General features: G+C 36.0%; 3 protein-coding genes and 1 long non-coding RNA gene across 5 annotated transcripts in view; 1 reads left to right on the top strand and 3 right to left on the bottom strand.

Moving 5' to 3' along the window:
• The window catches only part of LOC116304033 (ankyrin repeat and BTB/POZ domain-containing protein 2), a 33,655-nt gene extending 25,151 nt beyond the window's left edge, over positions 1 to 8,504 (bottom strand). The window contains exon 1 of the mRNA XM_089030271.1: positions 8,267 to 8,504. The gene's annotated coding sequence lies outside the window, so the exon portion shown is untranslated. The remainder of the gene's footprint in view (positions 1 to 8,266) is intronic.
• On the bottom strand, positions 785 to 6,153 carry LOC148910891 (uncharacterized). 2 transcript variants are annotated; one of them, XM_089030270.1, is made up of 4 exons: positions 5,084 to 6,153; positions 4,473 to 4,544; positions 1,317 to 1,368; positions 785 to 912 (listed from the first exon to the last, which is right to left on the bottom strand). In XM_089030270.1, the coding sequence occupies exons 1-3, from the start codon at positions 6,120 to 6,122 to the stop codon at positions 1,355 to 1,357; spliced, it is 1,125 nt and encodes a 374-aa protein (XP_088886396.1). In that variant the 5' UTR covers positions 6,123 to 6,153; the 3' UTR covers positions 785 to 912; positions 1,317 to 1,354. The 2 variants fall into 2 exon arrangements, with proteins under 2 accessions (XP_088886396.1, XP_088886395.1); XM_089030269.1 differs by lacking the exons at positions 785 to 912; positions 1,317 to 1,368 and having other exon boundaries at positions 1,399 to 4,544.
• A 202-nt stretch (positions 8,505 to 8,706) lies between the features above and the next one.
• LOC116287997 (lysM and putative peptidoglycan-binding domain-containing protein 2) lies at positions 8,707 to 14,234 on the top strand. Its single transcript, XM_031694711.2, has 3 exons — positions 8,707 to 8,970; positions 9,084 to 9,382; positions 12,365 to 14,234. Exons 1-3 carry the CDS (start codon positions 8,737 to 8,739, stop codon positions 12,549 to 12,551), a joined length of 720 nt encoding a protein of 239 aa, XP_031550571.1. The 5' UTR covers positions 8,707 to 8,736; the 3' UTR covers positions 12,552 to 14,234.
• On the bottom strand, positions 9,205 to 19,459 carry LOC116287998 (uncharacterized). Its single transcript, XR_004196134.2, has 3 exons — positions 18,852 to 19,459; positions 12,336 to 12,489; positions 9,205 to 9,345 (listed from the first exon to the last, which is right to left on the bottom strand). It is a non-coding gene; the product is annotated as an uncharacterized LOC116287998 (long non-coding RNA).
• Between the last annotated feature and the right edge of the window lie 835 nt (positions 19,460 to 20,294).

Here is a 20,294-nt window from a genome sequence, read left to right on the forward strand (position 1 = left end):
CAAACAGAGAAACATTGATTAACCTTTATAAAACTAAGATAAAATCCATCATGGAATATGCTTATTGGATGATTTATAATGGATGCAGCACATTTTTAAACTTATCATTAGGAACTCAGCTATTATCGCAACAGACGCCTCAAAAGAAATTAGCAAGCAATGGTTGTTAAGTAAGCTGGGAACATTTAACAACCAGAAGAGTCATAGTATATCTCTTACTCGTTACGCCTTGATCTTAGGTTGTGCGTTGAATTTGTATCTGTTCAAAATTAATCGTAGCATAAGCCAGGATTGTGTATGTCAACAGGGTTTAAAGAGTCAGTTCAATGTTTAATGTTTTGCCCCCTGTACTCTGCTCAGAGTGATACACTAATTACCTCTGCTGCACAACTTATCAATAATTAGTCTAAATTATCTTTCAAGAAAAAACTTTTTCCTTTAAATAGCACAAGTCCGAAGAGCTATCTGCACCTGAAAACCAAAGTCTATTTTTTTGCCGTGTAACAATGTATACTACTGTAGACTCTAAACGTGTTCTTTGTCCTAATTTAATTTCACTTTATCCTCTTTTAATTTGCTAATGTATTTGTTATTATTACTATTCTGTGTTCATTGACCTATGTACGCCATGTAATTTAGTTTCATGTGTAAATAGATATTTAGACCCCTTCAATGAGTTTTTTTATCTTGGGGTTAATATGTGATTAAATATGTTTAAATAAATAAAAAGAAATCAGTGAAGGTAAAAATCTCTATCAGGATTCAATAATATTTTACCTTGTGTGCTTTACTCTAACCCCTAAGGACCAGTACGTAAAATAAATAATCTTTGGGTATAGCCAACAGAAAATCAGACTGGTCTTCTTCTGTACTTCATTAATTGATACCACTGAACCCAGGATCAAAGACTTGCTGTTATGTAAGAATGAAGAAAACACTAATCATAATCAACTTTAATTGAATGTAATCAAGTGCGGCATAGCACTGAAAGTGGGTGAGTGCACTCCATTCTTTCACATCCAAGATTTCAGTTTTTGTATTCCTGAATTCAGGGGTTTTCTCCCGGGGGGGGGGGGGGGGGGGGGGGTACTCTGCCAGAATTTGGGTAGGGGTGTTCTGCTGGGACTCTGAAAGGGCTACCCTGTTTATGACAAAAGATATAATTTATTGCACTGAGTTCCTGTTTCAATAATCATGTCATCTCGCGTATCGTTTTTTTACGACCATAATAACCAGTTTCGGTCAATACGAAAATAGAAACCCTGAATATGACAGGAAGCTCAGGAAGAACTTGGAACTTGAGTGAAATTGCATACCCTGTTTATGACAAGAAGCTCAAAAAACCATATCATGTTCAGCGGATCATCCCTGTATAATACAATATACAATACAATTTTATTTGGCACCTTATACTAATAGTACATGAGTGTTTGATTCCAAATATATTATAGGTATATATATATACTATGTATTAGGTAATTTTCTTAATTCATTTTCACGTATCAGCATACATTGATGAATGTATGCTGATATGGCTCTTTGTAGAGACGCTGATTTTGAATTGATTAAGAACATAAAACGACTGTCAGCGCTCATATTGTTGAAATTAATGCTGGTGTTTTTTTCTATGAACTCTCTTAAGTCGTTTCTATGAGAGTCATATAGTGGACACCAAACTAGAAAGTGTTTTTCGTTTTCTACTCCCGACTTACACACTGGGCAAATCCTTTCATCGTAAATGAGATAAGGCCTCTTATACCTCCCCGTTTCTACTTCAAGCTTATGGTTACTAATTCTTAATTTTGTAAGCGCCACTCTGTGCTTAATATTGGTGACTTGACTTAAATATTCTTCAAAGTTATAATCCGTTTTGAACTGACGAAAGACTCTGAGTTTATTTTTATGTCTGTCGTCTTTCCTTTCATCATTGTGGAGATTACTCCATAAAATTTGCCTCTCAATGTCATATATTCTTTGGGTTATTATTTTTCCATATTCATACCATCTTGGAGAAAGTTCATTTTGTTTCATCCAAATTATCCCCAATCGGAGTTGTTCTAAAGTAGTTTTAATTTTTATGCTCCAAAAGGCTTTTTTAGTTTCATTTTTAATATCTTGGTAGACTTCAGCTGAAAGTTTTTTTGGGTGTAGTTCCGACTTTATAATTTTATGCCAGAATTTAAAGCTTTTACTGCATGCTTTGCATTTTAGCGGAAACCTTCCTAACTCAGCTCTGCATGCAAGGTTACTAGCATTCTTTGTCACCTTGAGGAGCATTTTGCAAAATTTCAAATGAACAAGTTCCATGGGCTCTTGGTCTTTGGTGCTTAATGTTTCGATACCCCATATCTCACTTGCGTATAGAAGTATTGGTGTAACAAGCGAGTCAAACAGTTTTATAGTTAATTTGATATTGGATGTGAAAAATTCACCCATTTGTTTTTTCATCTGAAATAGTGCCTTTAATGCAGCTTTTTTTAATTCTTGTTTTGCAAACGTAAAGTTTCCAAAGGTTGTAAAATTTAATCCTAAATATTTATATGATTTAACGTTTTCTAGTTTAGATTTGTTCAAATAGAATTGGAAGTTATTCATTGTCTTCCCTGTATTATTGAAAACCATCACTTTTGTCTTTGTTATATTAACTGTTAAGCCTGATTGTTCACAAAATGCCTCTAGCTTGTCGAGATATTTCTGAAGCCCTTTAGCAGATTTAGAGAACAGAACCAGGTCATCTGCATATAAAAGAGTACTAATCGGTTTGCCATTCAACATTACATCATTGTTGTTACACGAATTTAATGAGTCAGGCAGATCGTGAAGATATAAATTAAATAACGTAGGGCTCAGCATACAGCCTTGTTTAACACCCATATAACAGGAAAATGTCGGAGAAATGTGTCCATTTACTTTGATTGCTGATTGATCAGTGGAGTACATCGATTGTATCACTCTTAGAAAATTTCCATTTATACCAACATTTTCAAGTTTTGCCATTAATTTTTTCCTTGGGATGCAGTCAAACGCTTTTTGAAAATCTACAAAGCAGGAAAAAAGGAAATTATTTTTCTTCCGTGGCTTACTTTTAACATATTTATCGATTACGGATTTCAGAATAAAAATACTATCTGTTGTTCCGTGCTTTTTTCTAAACCCACCCTGTTCCTGTTTAATTATATTATTCGTTGTTAGGTAATCATAGAGCCGTTTGTTAAGTATTGCCGTAAAAACTTTGCCAATTGCAGAAAGGAGTGTTATTCCACGGTAATTTTCAGCTTTCGTTGGATCGTCCTTTTTATGCAATGGAACAATATATCCTAGATTCCATGAAGAGGGAAACTTTCCGTTGTCTAGGATTTTATTGAAAATTACCGTTAGGTGTCCTTTTAGTGCTTCCTTTCCCGTTATCAATAGCTCATTTGGAATATTATCAGGGCCGGGAGCTTTATGTTTCTTTAGGTTACTTAGAACTTCATATACTTCTTGATCTGTAATGGAAAAATCTAATTCCCCTTGACTTTGCGACTGTTCTAAGGTCTCCGTAGTATTTACTGCAGATGTCTGGGAGCTATTAAGCGTCTTGAAGTGATTAAATAAGTCCTTTTCGTTTGCTCGACAGGAGTTTGCATTTTTTGCTTTGCCTACATTAAAAAGTTGTTTCAAAGACTTCCAGGTGGATTTCGAATCTTTGAGGTCAAGGTTAATTAATTTTGAATTGAAATATTTGTTTTTCTTACGTCTACACATGCTTCGAAAGGACCTTTTATGGGTATGTAGATTCCTACGAAGTTGTTCATTATTTGGATTCCTACAAATTTGTTTTCCAAGAGATCGAAGATTTTTCTTTTCGTTTTCACATTCTGAATCAAACCACTTTTGTGAATCTGTATTTTCTTTAAATGCTTTAGTTTGTTTAGTTAGGGAACAAAGACCTGCTTCTGTTCCTATGCTTGTTAGGGTTTCAGTAAATGCCTTAACCATTGAGTCTACATTATCTGCGTTTTCTATTGATTCGCATAGAGTTGCTTGCATTTCTGTAGTGCTTAAAATGTTTTGTAATTTATTGATATTTCCAGTATGCCACTTTAAGCTAGAAATTGTCGAAAATTCCCTATTTTCTTCTCTTTCTTTGTTTCCACTGTTTTCGGGGTAAAGTTGGATTTCTATTCCATAAGAAATATGACAATGATCGGATAGATCTGGCATTAGTGGATTAACCTTCAAAAATCGAGCTTTTTCAAGTAGATTTGTACTCCCGATTACATAGTCGACTAGACTATTTCCGTTGTATCGAAAACAAGTCTTTTTGCCCGTCAAGTCACCAACAACCCTTCCATTAAAGATTCGTAAATTGCAAGCCGTGCAAATATCTATTAGACATTTACCCCTTTTATCGACGTTCTCTTTGTCTTTAGAGTACCTTTTCATTTGATTGTCAATGAGATAATCATCAGGTAAATTAAGGTACTTACTGTCATCATCATTTATGTATTCCTGGATTTCCCCAGTTCGTGCATTAAAGTCGCCTTGTAGAATGACTTCACCTTTAGTTGAAAAATTAATTATATCTAGTTCTATATCCTGCAATATATCTTCATCATTCTCTTTTGCATAATTATTTGGGCTTAGGTAAATTGTGCCTACGTATATGTCATTTGTTAGATGGAAAAAGTCTTTACTTATTCTACACCAAATAACATTTTGGTTAGACGTCGGTATATAGGAAACGCCCTTGCTGATTCTATTGTTTATATATAGTGCTATTCCTCCAGCATGGCGGTTTCCTGTTTTGTCACGACATTTTGTATAGTATTTATAGTCTTCTAATTTCAAGTCAGAATCAAGGCTGGCGTGTGTTTCTACAATGCCAAAAATATCATGACTATTAATTATATTGTTAACCTCTTTTAGCTTCAATTTGTTTCCAAGATTTTTGCTGTAATGCCCATGCAAATTCCAGAGTCCTAATCTTAAGGCCCCCGGCATTTGAAACAAATTTAAGCAAAAATTCTACGTTTTAAATTCTATAGAAAAAAAAAAAAGTATATATATATCAATAAGTAAATAATTTACTAAACCTGACCCTGCACCAACTGTGCTATGACCTGCAGAAAGTTCTTTATCAATTCATCATTCTTTTCAGAGGTTGGCTTCTGGATTAAATCTATAGGTTTCGTGATGTCCCATGGTGACGATACCTCAGGCTGTGAATCTTGAAGGTGAACTCTAGTGCTTTGTTGCTCTTGCCTGCGTCTGCGGCTATATGAAATGTTTCTTTTCTTGAGCCCCAAATTAAATTTTAAGTTGCTGACGAGCTTTCTAACTCCAATCTGGTTGTTAAGATGTATATGGTCATAGAAGACTTCTGCATTCAGTGTCCCATCTCGATTGCAAGCGACTCTAGTGTTGTCAATATATATCACATCATCTGAATAGCTGCATCGATTATATAGCTCTGTATTTATGTTAAAGATCTCAATGTTTTTCTGTTCATCCCGTGGGGTATATATGATACTTGAGAGCCCAATTTTACTTGAAGGCCATAAACTTTGTACTTGTGATATGGCTGTACTTAGATTTTCTACTACATTTTCATTGTACAGTTTCCCAATGTCATTTGTTCCTGTATGGATGATTATGAACTCGTAGTTGGTGTTATCTTCTATGTTGTTCAAATGTCTCAGAAGCTCTCTTGTACCGCCTGCGATGTACTGCTTATTAACATATCTATTTGGCGCAAACTTGTCTTGCCTTAGGATAAGGATCGGTCCTTTTTCATCTTGTTGTGGATGCGAATCTTGTTTACTTTGTTCTTCATCAGTATGCTTATGTCTTTCATTGTTTACTTCATTGCTATTGTTTTGTTCTGCACCGTTCGACTTTATTGATGTGTTTGAAGGTGGAACATCATTACTGTCATTCTCTTGAAGTGCGTCAAATCTGTTTTCAGTCTCTACTTGATAATAAATTATTTGCGACTTATCTGTCGATTCATCATTATCGTCGTCGTCACTATCATCATCATCTTGTTCTCTAGTCGAGTTTAATTTCTCTGATAGTTCCAATAAGGATCTGTCGGCCTCTTCTAACTTCTTATTCAGTTTTTTGGCGTACTTGGTCATTCTTTTGTTGAAGTCGCTTAATTGGTTCTCTAGGGATTAGATTTTGTTGTCGTATTCGGTTTTAAAATCTTCTACGAGATTATTCAAAAATATCTTAATTTCTCCAATCCAAGACTTTGCTTTTTGCTCTAAATCTTTTAGCTCTAAGGAAAGTTCACTCAGCTCTATGGTGTTTTTTGTTATTTCTTTTTCGAACTTCCCATTGATCTCCTTTTGAGCATTCATCTCTGCTTCGAGCTTTTCATAACGGTCATCATGGCCCTTGACAATTTCTTCCTTCTCCCCTGCAATTTCTGTCATCGTCAAATCGTCTACGGGGTTTTGCGATTCTTGAACATTATCATGCTCTTCTTGTATTATTTGCGAACTTCTATTTTCCTGGTTCTTCGCAGCCAGTTCTTGCAATTGCTTCTCTAAAGCTTCTTTAGCTTCATCTTCATCATTGAACTTTTTCAAGCAGTGTTTGCCAGGCCGATCAAGCTTCAGGAAATCGTCATAGCTTTCTAATAGACCTGCTTCATATTTGTTAGTCCAAAGATAAAACTTCCTGCTGGCCATAGCTATAGATTAGAGCATGATCAAAATTTAGCCGAGAGTAATCTCAGTAGACCTCATGCATCCGTCCGTCGTATATTATGTGTTAGTCCCTGTATAGTCCATATATGAGAGTACCAACCCCCCCCCCCCCCCCGGGGGTTTTCTCAATTTTCACTCTTTCAGCAAAACCAAATTAATGGAATGTCCAATTTTAATTTGAGTTAGCCATGCCAATCAATCTGTGAGCTCAGAAGCTGTGCCCTTTATGACTAATAGATCAGCACAGAGGTTGTTTCACAGTATCAAATACAAGAATAATTGAGGGTTTCTAGTATCAACTTGTGCATTATCCATTATACTGTAACGTATAAATCAACCACTGATATTGGCAACATTTGAAACAAGAAATTCAGATGAAAATGAATCAATTTGATGCCCTTACCTAATTTTTAATACATAAACATTCTAAATTGATATTTTTTAGCATTGTAGATATTCATACCCATTTTATAGACATATAATTTTGGATAATTATATTTATTATATAGATATCGATGAAATACCAGGTTTTCTCTAGTGTCGAAAACTTGATATTTTTCACCAGTGGAAGATACCATAATATTATATTTCACACGTGAAGATACCGCTGTTGAATCGGGTTGCTATTCTAATAAAGAATTTTTGAGCTTTTGTTTTATTTAAGTTTCATCGATATCTATATAATGAACAGAACATTACATGGTCGCTTGGAGATACAAATTTTATTTTCTCGTGTTCAATTTAGATATCTCACGGGTGAGCTGTGCTCACTCGTGAGATATTGATTGAACACTCGAAGATAAAATTCGTATCTCTGCTCGCCCATGTAATATCCTCTATATATATCATCAACTATAACTTGCAAACTTGAGTTGTTAATAATTGGAGATTTATCCTGCATGTTTTATGGGTGGAACGTATTATGGTTTCAGCTTACTAGCCATTGTTGTTTTTTATCCCAAAAACCATCAGTGGCATGCTTGTTCTTTTCCATCAATGGTTATTATAGTGGGAATTATACAAAGTACCAATCCAAAAACCATTTATGTACTTTCATGGAAAAACCATTATGAGAAGTTGGAGAACCATGCATGCATCATAGGTCAAACACATCATGTTTTCAGCTTACTAACCATTGATGTTTTTTATTATAAAATCCATGAATGGGAAGTGTTCTGTTTTTCTATTCATGTTTTTTGAATAGTATAATTACTATATTTACCATTCTAAAAACCATTATGTTTTTGAGAAATTTTTTCCTGTGATTATTAGCAGATATGTTCTGTTGATTTTTAAGGGACTCTTAAAAAAATAATTTTCCATTCAACTATTCACTTTTCAATAAAAATCAATACTGAAAATATTGAGTTAGGGGTCATAGCAACAATACATTGGAAATCCAAGGACAAACAGAAAAACCAAATATCAGGAATAAGACTAATTTTTACCATAAACACTTATAAAATACACGCAGAATTCAGCACGATATTGTTACATCAAGAGGCGATTAATAGTTTCTGAGGCGTAATTATTTCAACAAGTGAATATAAGCTTACCTATAAGCTTACCTAATATATACTGTATCATATTAAAGGAGGATGAAAAAAGGACAGCAATTCTCCCCAAAAGTCCTTGTCTTCTTGCACAAAATTTCCCCCTGTCAACCTTTGGAGGACGCGGTTGTGTTGTAGATCACTAAGTGAGGGTGGTGTAGCCCCCATATAGTCAGCTATTGCCAATAATCATTTGTAATGATTTTCTAACTGAACGTCCGCCATCTTTGATTCATTTGAAGGCGGCCGAGAAGACCCTGGGGACGAGGTTTGCGAACAACAAGAAATAAAAGCTACACAACCTGATTTAAAAAAATGCACGCTATTGATTCACGCAAATGAAAATAAAAAGGCATATACAATTCAAAAGTGAAAAAAAATTCTTGTTCTTTTTTTGGTATTTTTGTCGTACGCAAAGATAAGGTTGTTGGGATCCCTGTGCCTGGTTGGGGAGATCCAAGATGGCGCACGGGTGAAGGAAAAACATGTCGAGTTCCGAAGGCGGCTCTTCTGGTACAAGCCAAGCCAGCCATCTTCTAGCTAGCAATAGAAAACTTATAAGATCTGAGAAAAGCTCACTGTCTGGTAGCTTTGAGCCACCTAAGAGTTATGGCTCAACAACCAAACCAGTTCGAAGTGAAGTCGATATAAAAATGATTGGTCATGTCGTTCAGAGTTTGGACACATTACAAGGATTATCAATAAGATACGGTGTACCGGTATGTAAATCAACTGCTAGTTAACCAAACTTTATCTATACACTATTGAAGAAGTATCTTAAAAGGTAACTTCTTTATTTACCTCTCTCTATATATTCCTTTATTACAAACAGGGTGAAGAAATAAGGCGAGTCAACAAATTGTGGACAAATGACAATATACATTTTTACAAGATTATAAAAATACCTGTGAAAGTGAATTCTACATTTGTGGGTTTTGATGAATTGGATGTGGATGTTGAGCAAGAGAAGCATGATCTTGTATCAGAAAACAGTGATGTTAAGGACAGTCAACCCGGAACTACAACCAGTAACGTCATGCAAACAGAAAATACTGAAGACTCGGTGTCACAATTTTTAGAGCAGCTCGATGGAACTATAAAGCAGAATGTCCAACGGTCAGAAAAGCTAAGGTATACAAGTATAGTTTATTGAGTATGGGGGTGGGATGAACATGCTATGTGTTTGTGCAGGTGTGATGTAATTGGGGTGGGTGGGATTTAGAGCTTAGTTTTCAGGGCCCGGTTGTACGAAGCTTGAATAGCACTATCCGACGGATAAATCTTATCTAGTGGATAAATTTATTGGATAGCCGCATCGACTTATCCACTGGATAAGCATTTATCTGCTGGATAGCGCTATCCAGGCTTCGATACGTCGTACCACCCGCCCCAGAGAGATATTCTCTTTTTGATGATTTGACTCTTTACAAGGATCCTGGAGTGATGTCATTATTTTGTGATATATAGAGATTACTTCATGGTTAGTGAGCGTGTGCGGTTTTTATTCACGAGTTGTGAAGAATCAAACGAAGGAGTGAGTCTTCGAGCGAGTGAATTTCAAATGTGTCCCGGTTTAGGGTCTGCATTGAGGTGTAAGGTTTCTCTGCAAGGTCTTATGGTCATTCTTGTATGAGGGTGTGTGACAATAACAACCCACATGTCATGACACACTTGCAAAAATCTGTACTAGAACTATTTATCGATCAGAATCGTTTTGACATGCATGGGAGTCCTTGTGCGTACACCCTTACAACCTCACAGCCTTACAACCTTACAGCCTTACAGCCTTACAACCATACAGCCTTACAGCCTTACAACCTTGCGATTATCATTGCCATCCTACTCATCACCATGTCGTCATTATCATCACCATCCTCCTCATCACCATGTCTTGTCATTATCATCACCATCCTCCTCATCACCATGTCTTGTCATTATCATCACCATCCTCCTCATCACCATGTCTTGTCATTATCATCACCATCCTCCTCCTCACCATGTCTTGTCATTATCATCACCATCCTCCTCATCACCATGTCTTGTCATTATCATCACCATCCTCCTCATCACCATGTCTTGTCATTATCATTGCCATCCTCATACCTCTACTCTCTACTCTCAGTAATTTATCTAATATTTTGCTTCAGTTCTTGTTGCCCGCCCCTATGGTTTATTATAAGCAATACCATGGCAATTTCGGGATATTAGTGATTAAATGTCCCCGAAGCCGAGGGAGGTTTAGTGGAAGGCCCGAGGCCGTAGGCCGAGGGACTTTCACTAAACCTCCCGAGGCAGAGGGGACATTTAATCACTAATATCCCGAAATTGCCATTGTATTAGTTTGTAATACCATGATTTCCGAGGAAATTAAAGAAAACAAATCGAACTTGAATACTAATAAGTTGCTATCAAACTGTCTAATCCATCTATCTGATTTATCGTCTCAAGGGAGATATAAAACTTTGTACCTCATGTTTTTGTTTTATCCGTGTAAACATTGGCAAAATATTTGGCAAATTGGTAGCATACTAAGGCCTACTTAATTCTAGCCTACTAACTCAAGCATGTTAAGGCTTGGTATTTTACCGGTTTGTTGAAAAATCACATTTAGTTAAAGCTTAAGCTTTTGAAATGGAGTTTTGGACCTTAAGTGATATTTCGGTTTCTAAAAATTTAAAGCATGGTCTTTTCGACCTCCAGTGGTCACGTGACCTTAAGGAGGGCAAAAGAGAAATTTCAAAATGGGCTGGCGGTTTTTCTATGAATCAAAAATATTTTTATTTCAAGTTGTTAGGTACATTAACCTGAACAAGAATCTGTCCGGAATAGATGTACTTTGGTTCTGGCTAAAGGGATAATTAACAAAACAGGTCACGTGACCGAGTCCAAATATTGAATATTCTTATTTTTTGTCTTAACTAAGAATAATTTTCAACTATTCCGGACAGGTTGTTGTTAATATTATTTTACTTAACAATTTCACATTGAAAAATTTTCCAGTCACATAAAAACTGTCAGCCCATTTTGAAATTTCTATTTTTCTTGCCTTAAGGTCACGTGACCGCCGGAAGTCAACATGACCATCCTTAAAATTTCAAGAAACCTAATTATGATTTTAGCGCCAACCCTCAATGTCACAGCTTTAAAAGAAACCCTTTAAAATTAATAGAGTTATTGCACAAGCATAGTTTTTCATTGATCCATTAAAAAACCAAGCCTTAACATGCTTGAGAAATCAAAATTCATTGTTTAAAGAACTTAGACTGAATGATTACTCATGGAAGCACAAGTAAGAGAGTGTTTGGTTAGCAAAATGCTAATTAAAACTTAAAATGTTTTCTTAAAACTACTTCAATGACATAATAATTTGTTTAAGAACTCTCATTGGAATGTCTTTTTGTCAACACAGAAAACATATAAATTAAGGAATAAATTTTTGCTTTACTACAACTTGACCAGAATGGCGGAAGGTCGTTTTAGCTTTTTAAAAGACGCTGAAGTCTAGAGTGTTAGAGAAGCTACAGTTCCAGAGAACACTAAAAGACACACTGCATGGAGTACTAAAATTAAACATTTATTATTACAATCAGTTCTAAATAAGATGTGTGAAAAATCAATAAAGTGGTTGAATAAACGTTAACTTTTTGCTTTTTGTTTCAAAATGGCTTTGCGCTTGCGTGAAGGCTGCCCTTGCACCGAGAAAATTAACATTTGTGTAAAACATTAGTTTGTAAGAAGTTGGTAATTTTAGTCCATTATAACGCATGTGCAAAGTTTGTCCTAGCGTATAGAATCCCACTCTAAGACCAATTTCTCTATCCCACATTGAATAAAGCCCGTTGCAGGGTGGCAAACATCCTCATTAAAAATGCATCAGTTTTCGAACCGGGTCATTTTAGACTCAGTGTCCCGATGATTACGTTACATGAGGGACAACCTCTCATGAATAACATGAGGGATATTTAGTTTCTAAATTTCCTTCATGTCATTCATGAGGGAGGGATGTTAGTGATTAAACACCCTCCAAAAACAATGGATCCCGAGGTGATCATGGTATTAGTGTTATAATACAACTAATGCTCACCATATCTTACACATTGTTTGTTTTATTAGGCTACACTCAGGAAAAGAACTGCTGGAAAAACTTGAAAGAGATCAACATGCAAGTAGAACAAGAGAAGATGACCTCTTTAGACCCTTGTCCTTTTCCTCTCCTAACCAAAGAGCATCAAGGCAATCTGTCAACAGATCCAAATCAGACATAATGAATACTTGTGACGAACAGTTCTTTGAACTCTGACATTTGCTTACATCATTGCTGATTTCCTACATCAAGCATGATGACATTTTATAATTCTACTTCTAGAATCTTTTGCGGTTAATGGTAATATTCACTCTGGTCTTGGTATAAGGTTGTAGTAGTTTAGGTATAAAGCATCCTTGGAGTTAAAGACTGAGTGTAAAGGTGGCCACCGCTCAATTATTATATTTGAAATACGTATTTTAATAGTGCTTCAAATTAGATACGAAAAGTGAAAAGTTTAAGATTAAAATATACCCAGTCCTCAATAGTTTTTACACTTGCAAAACCTCTGGATTTTTAATTCCAAATAACTTCATTGAAGTTAGATAAATGGTCATAAAACTTTTATAAAAATGTACTTTTCAAAATAGTTTCATCTTTGAAAATCAATGGTGGCCACATTTGGACTGATAGAAAAAATGATTACATACAACTCAATCTCATTAAGTAGAATGCGTTGTTCCAGAACAATCCATACCACACCATGGAGGAATCAGAAGTTCCTTAGGTATGGGGGGTTAGAGGGGGGTGTTACAAAGTTTCTGGAAATTTCAGAGGAAAGGGACCCTTTTATTAAATTTCCTCCATGGTAGAGTATGAATAATTTGCATAATCACAATATAAACCATGATGAACATAACTTGCCATAGAAATTTTAGCAATTATCAGCTCCCAACCTCTCCTTACTTCTCAAATTACATTAATTTGAATCATAATATTTCAACAAATTTTAGATTAATATAAAAGACTGCTCAAAAAAAATCAAAATATTTTTCTATTACATATTCACTAGAATTGAGGATTTATTTGAAAAATTCAAAATGAGAATGAGGAGTGTAATAATTTGGCACTAAAGATTCATGTTTTCAGGGTTCACATGGCCATGAAAAAACTTTGCATTAAAATTGTCATATCAGGGTAAGGGTTTTGTAAACTAATTATTTTTACATTATTATAGTTAGTGTTTTAATAACGCATCTACCAAAAACTTGTTATTGATTGGTTGATCAGATACAGTCAATTCAAAAAACGTTGTCGTCGACCGGCTTAAGCCTACGTGACTGGACCGAAAGGAATATAGGTAAAAATCACTGAAGCGGTCAAATATTCATTCTGAATTAATTGTCCCGCTAGTAATAAGATAATAATGGCGAGAAACAATCCATCAAACGCATGTAATTGGATTTAGGGAAAGAAAAACAAAGTAGTTATGATTCAGTTCACAATTTTGAAAATATGAAGGCATGAAAAAAACGTCTTCTTCAACACTTCCCACTCGCCTATGAAGGTTCATGCTTTAAACCAGGCATAACTAGTCAGATAAAATTATAGAGTCAACTCGGCTACAATGATTACTACCCAGAGTTCCTTTCAGTCCAGTCGCGTAGGCTTGAGTTGGTTGACGACAACATTTTTTGAATTGACTGTATATATCAAGTCTCTCTCAATCCATTCAACGTTGGATATTTTGGTTGAGTGATCAACATGCACTAAACAATGTGCCGGGGAAAAGAAGAGAATAATTAGGATTACACTATTGTTTCCCATAGCCTTGACTCAAAGTGTATTGTGATTAACCACTCAACAAGTATATCACTTTCTTAATAATATGTGTAATTTCATTATGCTCTGTTTTCAAGAAAATGAAATACAAAAATAAAGGCTTATTATTATGATGAACATGCTGCTTAACCCTTTATGCCCCAAGTGAGCCATATGGCTCACTTCCGTAACTGGCTCCAATTCCCAAGTGAGCCATATGGCTCTCTCAGACCGTGACCTCTTCTAGCCAATCAAAAGACATGTTATATCTTTGTTTTGATGCTCTATCGTATTCTAACCAATAGGAGAAGAGTTTACATTTATTTTCATACCAAATATGGCATAGGTTGTCACACAAGTTCGCAGTGAAAATTATAGTTGAAGAAACACGTTTGGAAATGGAGAGCGATAGCGACTCGGAAGATTTTTTAGGATTTACGAACGACGATATTCAAGCCTTGAACGACTCAGACTCTGCTTCAGACTCTTCTGAATCAGATATTTCTGTTTCAACAGTGAACACAGAAGATTTGTCTGATTTTTCCGTCTCAGATGACGAAGAAACTGAGCCACAAGAAGATGTAAACACTTGGGGAAATGGCAATGGAGTTGTGAATGTCGCGCCATTTGTATCTCGCTCTGGTCCTGTCTCTGGAGTTGCAGAAGATGGAACTGCACTGGACTTCTTTCATTTATTGTTTCCCGAGGACTTAATCGAACTTATTGTCAGAGAAACTAACCTGTATGCCCAGCAATGCATCGCTGTGAAGCCCGATCCAAAGTGGCGTGATACAACAGCCGAAGAGATCAAAGCGTTCCTTGGTCTTCACGTCGTGTTTGGAATAAAAAAGCTCCCTTCAACTCGACTGTATTGGTCTAAAGAACCTCTCCTTGGAGTCCCAGAGATCAAAAAAGTCATGCCAAGAAATCGTTATGATAAACTAAATCAATATCTACATCTCAATGACAAATCTAAAGCTCTTCCGAGAGAAGATCGGCAACACGACAGACTTTACAAAGTTCGAACTGTTGTTGATCGTGTTTTACAGCAATGCCGCGAAGAGTACATGCCAACAAAGAACGTTGCTGTAGATGAAGCTATGGTTAAGTACAAAGGCAGGCTTGGGATGAAGCAATACATGCCCAACAAACCCATCAAGAGAGGAATAAAGGTCTGGGAGTGTGCCGATTCCTCAAATGGCTACGTGTTGGACTTTCAAGTTTACACGGGGAAGAAGCAAGATGGCGGAGTCGAACATGGCCTTGGCTACCGTGTCGTACATGATTTAACACGGACAATCACAGGCAAAAACCATCATGTCTTCTGTGATAATTATTTCACATCAGTTCGTCTAGCCGAAGATTTATTAAAAGACCAAGTCTATTTATGTAGCACGATAAAAGCTAGCAGTTCGGGTTATCCGAAGGAGTTAGGGAAAAAAAACCCCGACGTGAAGCGCTTAAAACAAGGCGAATCCTTGTTCAAACGAAAGAACAATCTCGTGGCAACGGTTTGGAAGGACAAGAGGCTTGTCAACTTTTTAAGCAGCCAGTCGAATCCTGTTGGAGACGACACTGTAAAACGAAAACAACGCGATGGAACCATTATCGATGTGCCTAGCGCTCCTGTAGTGAAGAGCTACAACGCCAACATGGGTGCTGTTGATCGCAGTGATCAATCTCGCGGCTACTATGCTGTCGGACTCAAGTCCAGAAAGTGGTGGAGATACCTATTTTGGTTTCTCATTGACTTGAGCATTGTAAATGCCCACATTTTAGAAATGCTGGCGCCAAATCATCGCTCACGAACACAGCTTCAATTTAGATTAGAACTTGCAAAGGACTTGATCGGCGAATTCAGTTGCCGCAAATTATCCTGTGTTTCTGGATCTTTGCAGGGTGGCCACTGGCCTATTCCCTGCACAAAAGGCCTCTGCAAAAGATGCCTAAGGAAAAAAGAAAAGAGCTGGTGCAGATTACAGTGTGAACTGTGTGGAAAGCGAGTGTGTTTGAAGTGCTTTCGCAACCATACCGCTAGTGACCTAGCTTGATTGGACCGACTTTGGACGCGCCAAATTCAAAATTAACTTAACTTTAATTATTTCATATTTGTGAAAACCACTTGACTTTCATGATAGATAACTAGCTTATTCTTTAGCTGCATGTCTCAATATACATTTTTATCATTTCTATATTGAATTATTGATCTAGGAGATGATTTATAGTAAATCTAATCCATGTGTTTGCAATATCAAACCTAGAACAAAATGGCTGAGCAAGTATGTTTTAGGTTCTAGGATTTTCAGTAGTATATTCTCATCAGATTTTATGTATTTACTACCTTATGATGTTTAAAAATAAAGTTTGATATTAGATCTATAATTTTTCTTTCTATTGTAATGCAGTACCTTAGCTTGCTTTGGCATTATAAGGCAAAATCTAAGGCATACTCAATACTGCACAATGAATGTTAATGACCCTTGGGATTAGTGCACAACGTAAGCAAGATTCCCCATGGGGCATAAAGGGTTAATTATTTGTAGATCTGTTATTAATAGGAATTACCACCTTATTTCTCTAAGAATTAATACAAAATACCACTCGTAATATTTTGATGAAAGTTGCTCAATAGACCTCCTCTGCTCTGACGTAATGTTTTACCATTTCAGACCACGTGTCATTCCCTAGAGTATTATTTCTTTGTTTAATGTTTGCGCTCGGTTGCACATGAGAAGACACATGAATATGGATACAACTCAAACAAAGAATATTATACTCCAGGAAATGACACATGGTCTGAAATGGGACAACATTACGCTCAAGTGCTCCAGAGTCGATGAGGTCTATTAATGTATTATACCACTTAATGATGTTCATGAATTCTTCGCCCTCATAGCAAAAAAAAATTATATGAATAAAGCAGATAATTATAATTATTCTCGAGTTTCATTTCAACAAAAGGTGAGAAATTCGCAATAAAAATCGCATGCGCATTGAAAAAAATTGGTATGAGAAGTTCCTCCCCAACACCCTTACCATAAGCAATTCCACAGTTTAAGAATCGTTTGAGTGTGCGTGCGATTTTATCCCGAGTTTCCAACTTCTTTTGTTTAATAAGAACAAAAGAGCTTTTTGTCTCAACATCTTGTTGGAATTTAAATAGTCTTCTTGTTAGGCGCAGCATTCAAATGTCTCCCTCAGTTGCTGCCAAGACTTAGAATGAGTTAAGAGATGCATTTGTATTTACGTGTAGAAAATATTTATTTTGGTAAGCATTAGTTTAGATCAACTCTTTAAAAGACTGAACTTGAAAAGGATAGTGCATGAGGTAGTGCATGCACCAGTGTGCATGCAATTTATCACGAGTTTCCATTTTCTTTTGTTTAAGGCTAATGACAAAAAACCTCCAAGGAATCGGAAAGCTAAAAATGAGTTTGGTTCTGGAGATGGTGTGAAATGGATGCAAGTTGCTTTTGGTGGTCACCTCTATCACTGTTATTTGTTTGTATGAGTTTATAATTGTTTCTTTGTTTCTTTAATGTTTAATTTGTTTGTCTAATATATGCATATATTTCAGTTTGCTTGTTTATTTAGCTTTTTTCTTGCTTGCCTGCCTGCCTGCTTGCCTGCTTGCCTGCTTGCCTGCTTGCATGGTTTAGACTATTATCTTCTAACATTTTTTTCATATCCTGTTGCTTTGTTTTTGAAAGTTTTCCGTTTGTAGTTAAAAATGAAAAGCGATGAAAATGAATAATATAAGTTAAAATATATTCATAATAAAAGAACTATAAAAATATATGCTTGAACAAAATTGAATAAATATAAGTATGAAGAAATATTTGTGAAAAGTACATAAAAAAGACTTGCCGAAATAAGTATGTCTTCAACTTCTTTTTAAATTCCTTCAAAGATATATGTCCATAAAGTTATAGGTATATATAGGTTATATAGAAGCCGCATTGGATTTAAATCGGTATTGTGAGAAGTATTAAGGATAAGTAGAATCTATTTGATGCATTTAGTGTCTTTACTGACTATCTCTTAGTGTGAGTGTGCGTGTTTTCAGATGAAATCACTGGCAATGACATACATCAACAGAAAGTCAGGTAATGTTATTTGATTTTTTTACCCTATTTGAATCAAAAATCTTGTTATGTAATTCTATTTATAAAACCTATTCTACGTATAAGTTTAATAATGATGTATTTAATTATTTTTGAAATTCAAGAAAAAGCAATGAAGTGTCAAGCTAGAAACTAGCACCAAGTGAGTGTGGATTTAAAGGCTACTGTGAAGATGTAAGTAAACAATAATGATAAAGTTCAATAATAGATGTCTATTTTTGTATGAATAATCATTGTGTATTTTTGTATTGAAGTAATTGAATTGAAATGATGGTGAAAAGAATAAAAACATGAAATGAGTAGTGGCAAACACGAAAAGTTAGAGTTGATTGAGGCTGTAGGCATAAAAAAATGGGGAAAAATGGCTTTGTATTATGCCAAAACTAAGGCTATACATTGTAATAATGTAGGTGAAATAATATGTATATAAGAATGGTAATGTAATGAAGAGTAGAAAGAGTGAGAGTGTGCAAGTGCTGAATGATGGAAAGCGTACGAAATAGTGTAAAGTGTTTTAGACTTTTCGTGTTTGCAGTGTAGCATGAGTGAGTGGAGAAAAGCGTAAGTTTTAGTGTGGTTGTGGAAGGACTATGGAATTGGAAGCACTAAAAAAACAATGAAGGAAGCTTACCTGGGCTGGAGAGCAGTGTGTATTGGAAGGAAGTAAGCAGCAGGTTGGTTGGAAGTGGAAGTGGAAGTGTGCTAACCCAAATGGCGTATACGATAGAGTAGTGTGGAAGAGATAATTAGCATAGGGTGCGCATGTAATGAGAGGGTTGGTATCTAGCTCGTGCGTTCGCTCGTTAGTTCAGTCGCTCGTCGCCATAAGAAAGGGAAGGGAAGAGATCAGCCACGAGGTGCCCGAAGGCATCGTTAAGCCTAATGAAGGCAGCAATGGTTCTCTGCACGAAGAAGTGTGTAGAGGGGCACTCATGGTCAGCAATGGGGTTGTTTTTTTTGGCCATGAATAGGGAGAAATAGGGAGTTTTAGTGAGTCGAAAATTGGTTGCTACCATGTGGGGCCAGACCTGGTGGCTTGATGGGTGTTTGGGCACCCTCACAGGGAGTTTGAGAGGCCAGTGAACTTGTGGCCTTCGGGCGAGGAGCGAGTTGGAGGGTGCCCAAAGACTTGTAGTTATTGTTGAATCCAGCAGGAAGCTATGTGGGTTTTGTTGAGTGTTGGTATTCCTGTGGTTCGCCATTTTGTATGTTGTAGGGTTAAGTTGCCGTATGGAGTTTGTCAGACGCGTTGGCGGCAGCGTGGTGACGTGTGTTTAAGTCACTTAGAGAAGGAGTTGTTTGGAAGCCAATTGAGTGTGGTCGGTGGGTGGAATTAGTGTCTAGACAGATTTAAAGAGGCGACTTTTGAATGGTTTTTTTGGTAAGGAAAGGTTTTTTGTATATTTGTTGGTGAAACGGACATTTTTTTTCTGGAATTGTTTGTGATGAGAAAAATGTTCTTGACTTTGTGGGTGCAATTTTTCGTACTTTCTGTTGAGCTTTGGAGGCGCCAATTTTGTTCACTGAAACAGCTTTAGAAAGCGCTAAGATAGAAGAGTTAAAAATATTTGGAAAATGCTCTAACTTGTGAGAAAGAAAAGTTGAGTAGGTAATAGTAAAATGAAAAATGGAAATGTTTAGCAATGTTTGGAAAGACGAATGTTTATTGTTTGGAGGCATAAGTAAATAGATCCCAAACACGGGTTATCTGACATTGAATATGTAAATGGACGCTAAAATAAATGATAAAATAATTGAACTAGAGTGATTTGAATAGTCAAATGGTAGTAGAATTATTGATTAAAATAGCTCTGGAGGAGTGAAGTAAGACCCCTCCCAAAAATAAATAAATACACGAATAAATTCATAAATGAATGAATGAATGAATGAATGAATGAATGAATGAATGAATGAATGATGAAAAATAAAAATCATAATTGAAATTTAAATTAACAATCAGCTATTACATAAAGAACACTGTCACAACAGTGGTCTAATTTCCTTATACCACTGATTTGAGGGGCTTGAATTTGAAACTTTTTTGTTTAGTTTTGGCCATAGAAATGGACCTTGA

The sequence above is a fragment of the Actinia tenebrosa genome, unplaced genomic scaffold, assembly GCF_029948245.1.
Source record: "Actinia tenebrosa isolate PJP-AT-01 unplaced genomic scaffold, QUT_ActTen_1.0 PGA_scaffold15__27_contigs__length_11533743, whole genome shotgun sequence".
In the NCBI taxonomy this organism is placed as follows: Eukaryota; Metazoa; Cnidaria; class Anthozoa; order Actiniaria; family Actiniidae; genus Actinia; species Actinia tenebrosa.

Coding starts and splice junctions, on each gene's coding strand:
- LOC116287997 (XM_031694711.2), top strand. CDS start 8,737: ATGTCGAGTTCCGAAGGCGGCTCTTCTGGTACAAGCCAAGCCAGCCAT. Junction 8,971..9,083: donor CAATAAGATACGGTGTACCG/GTATGTAAATCA, acceptor TATTACAAACAG/GGTGAAGAAATAAGGCGAGT. Junction 9,383..12,364: donor CAACGGTCAGAAAAGCTAAG/GTATACAAGTAT, acceptor TTGTTTTATTAG/GCTACACTCAGGAAAAGAAC.
- LOC148910891 (XM_089030269.1), bottom strand. CDS start 6,122: ATGACCAAGTACGCCAAAAAACTGAATAAGAAGTTAGAAGAGGCCGAC. Junction 4,545..5,083: donor CATAGCACAGTTGGTGCAGG/GTCAGGTTTAGT, acceptor TTTCAACTAAAG/GTGAAGTCATTCTACAAGGC.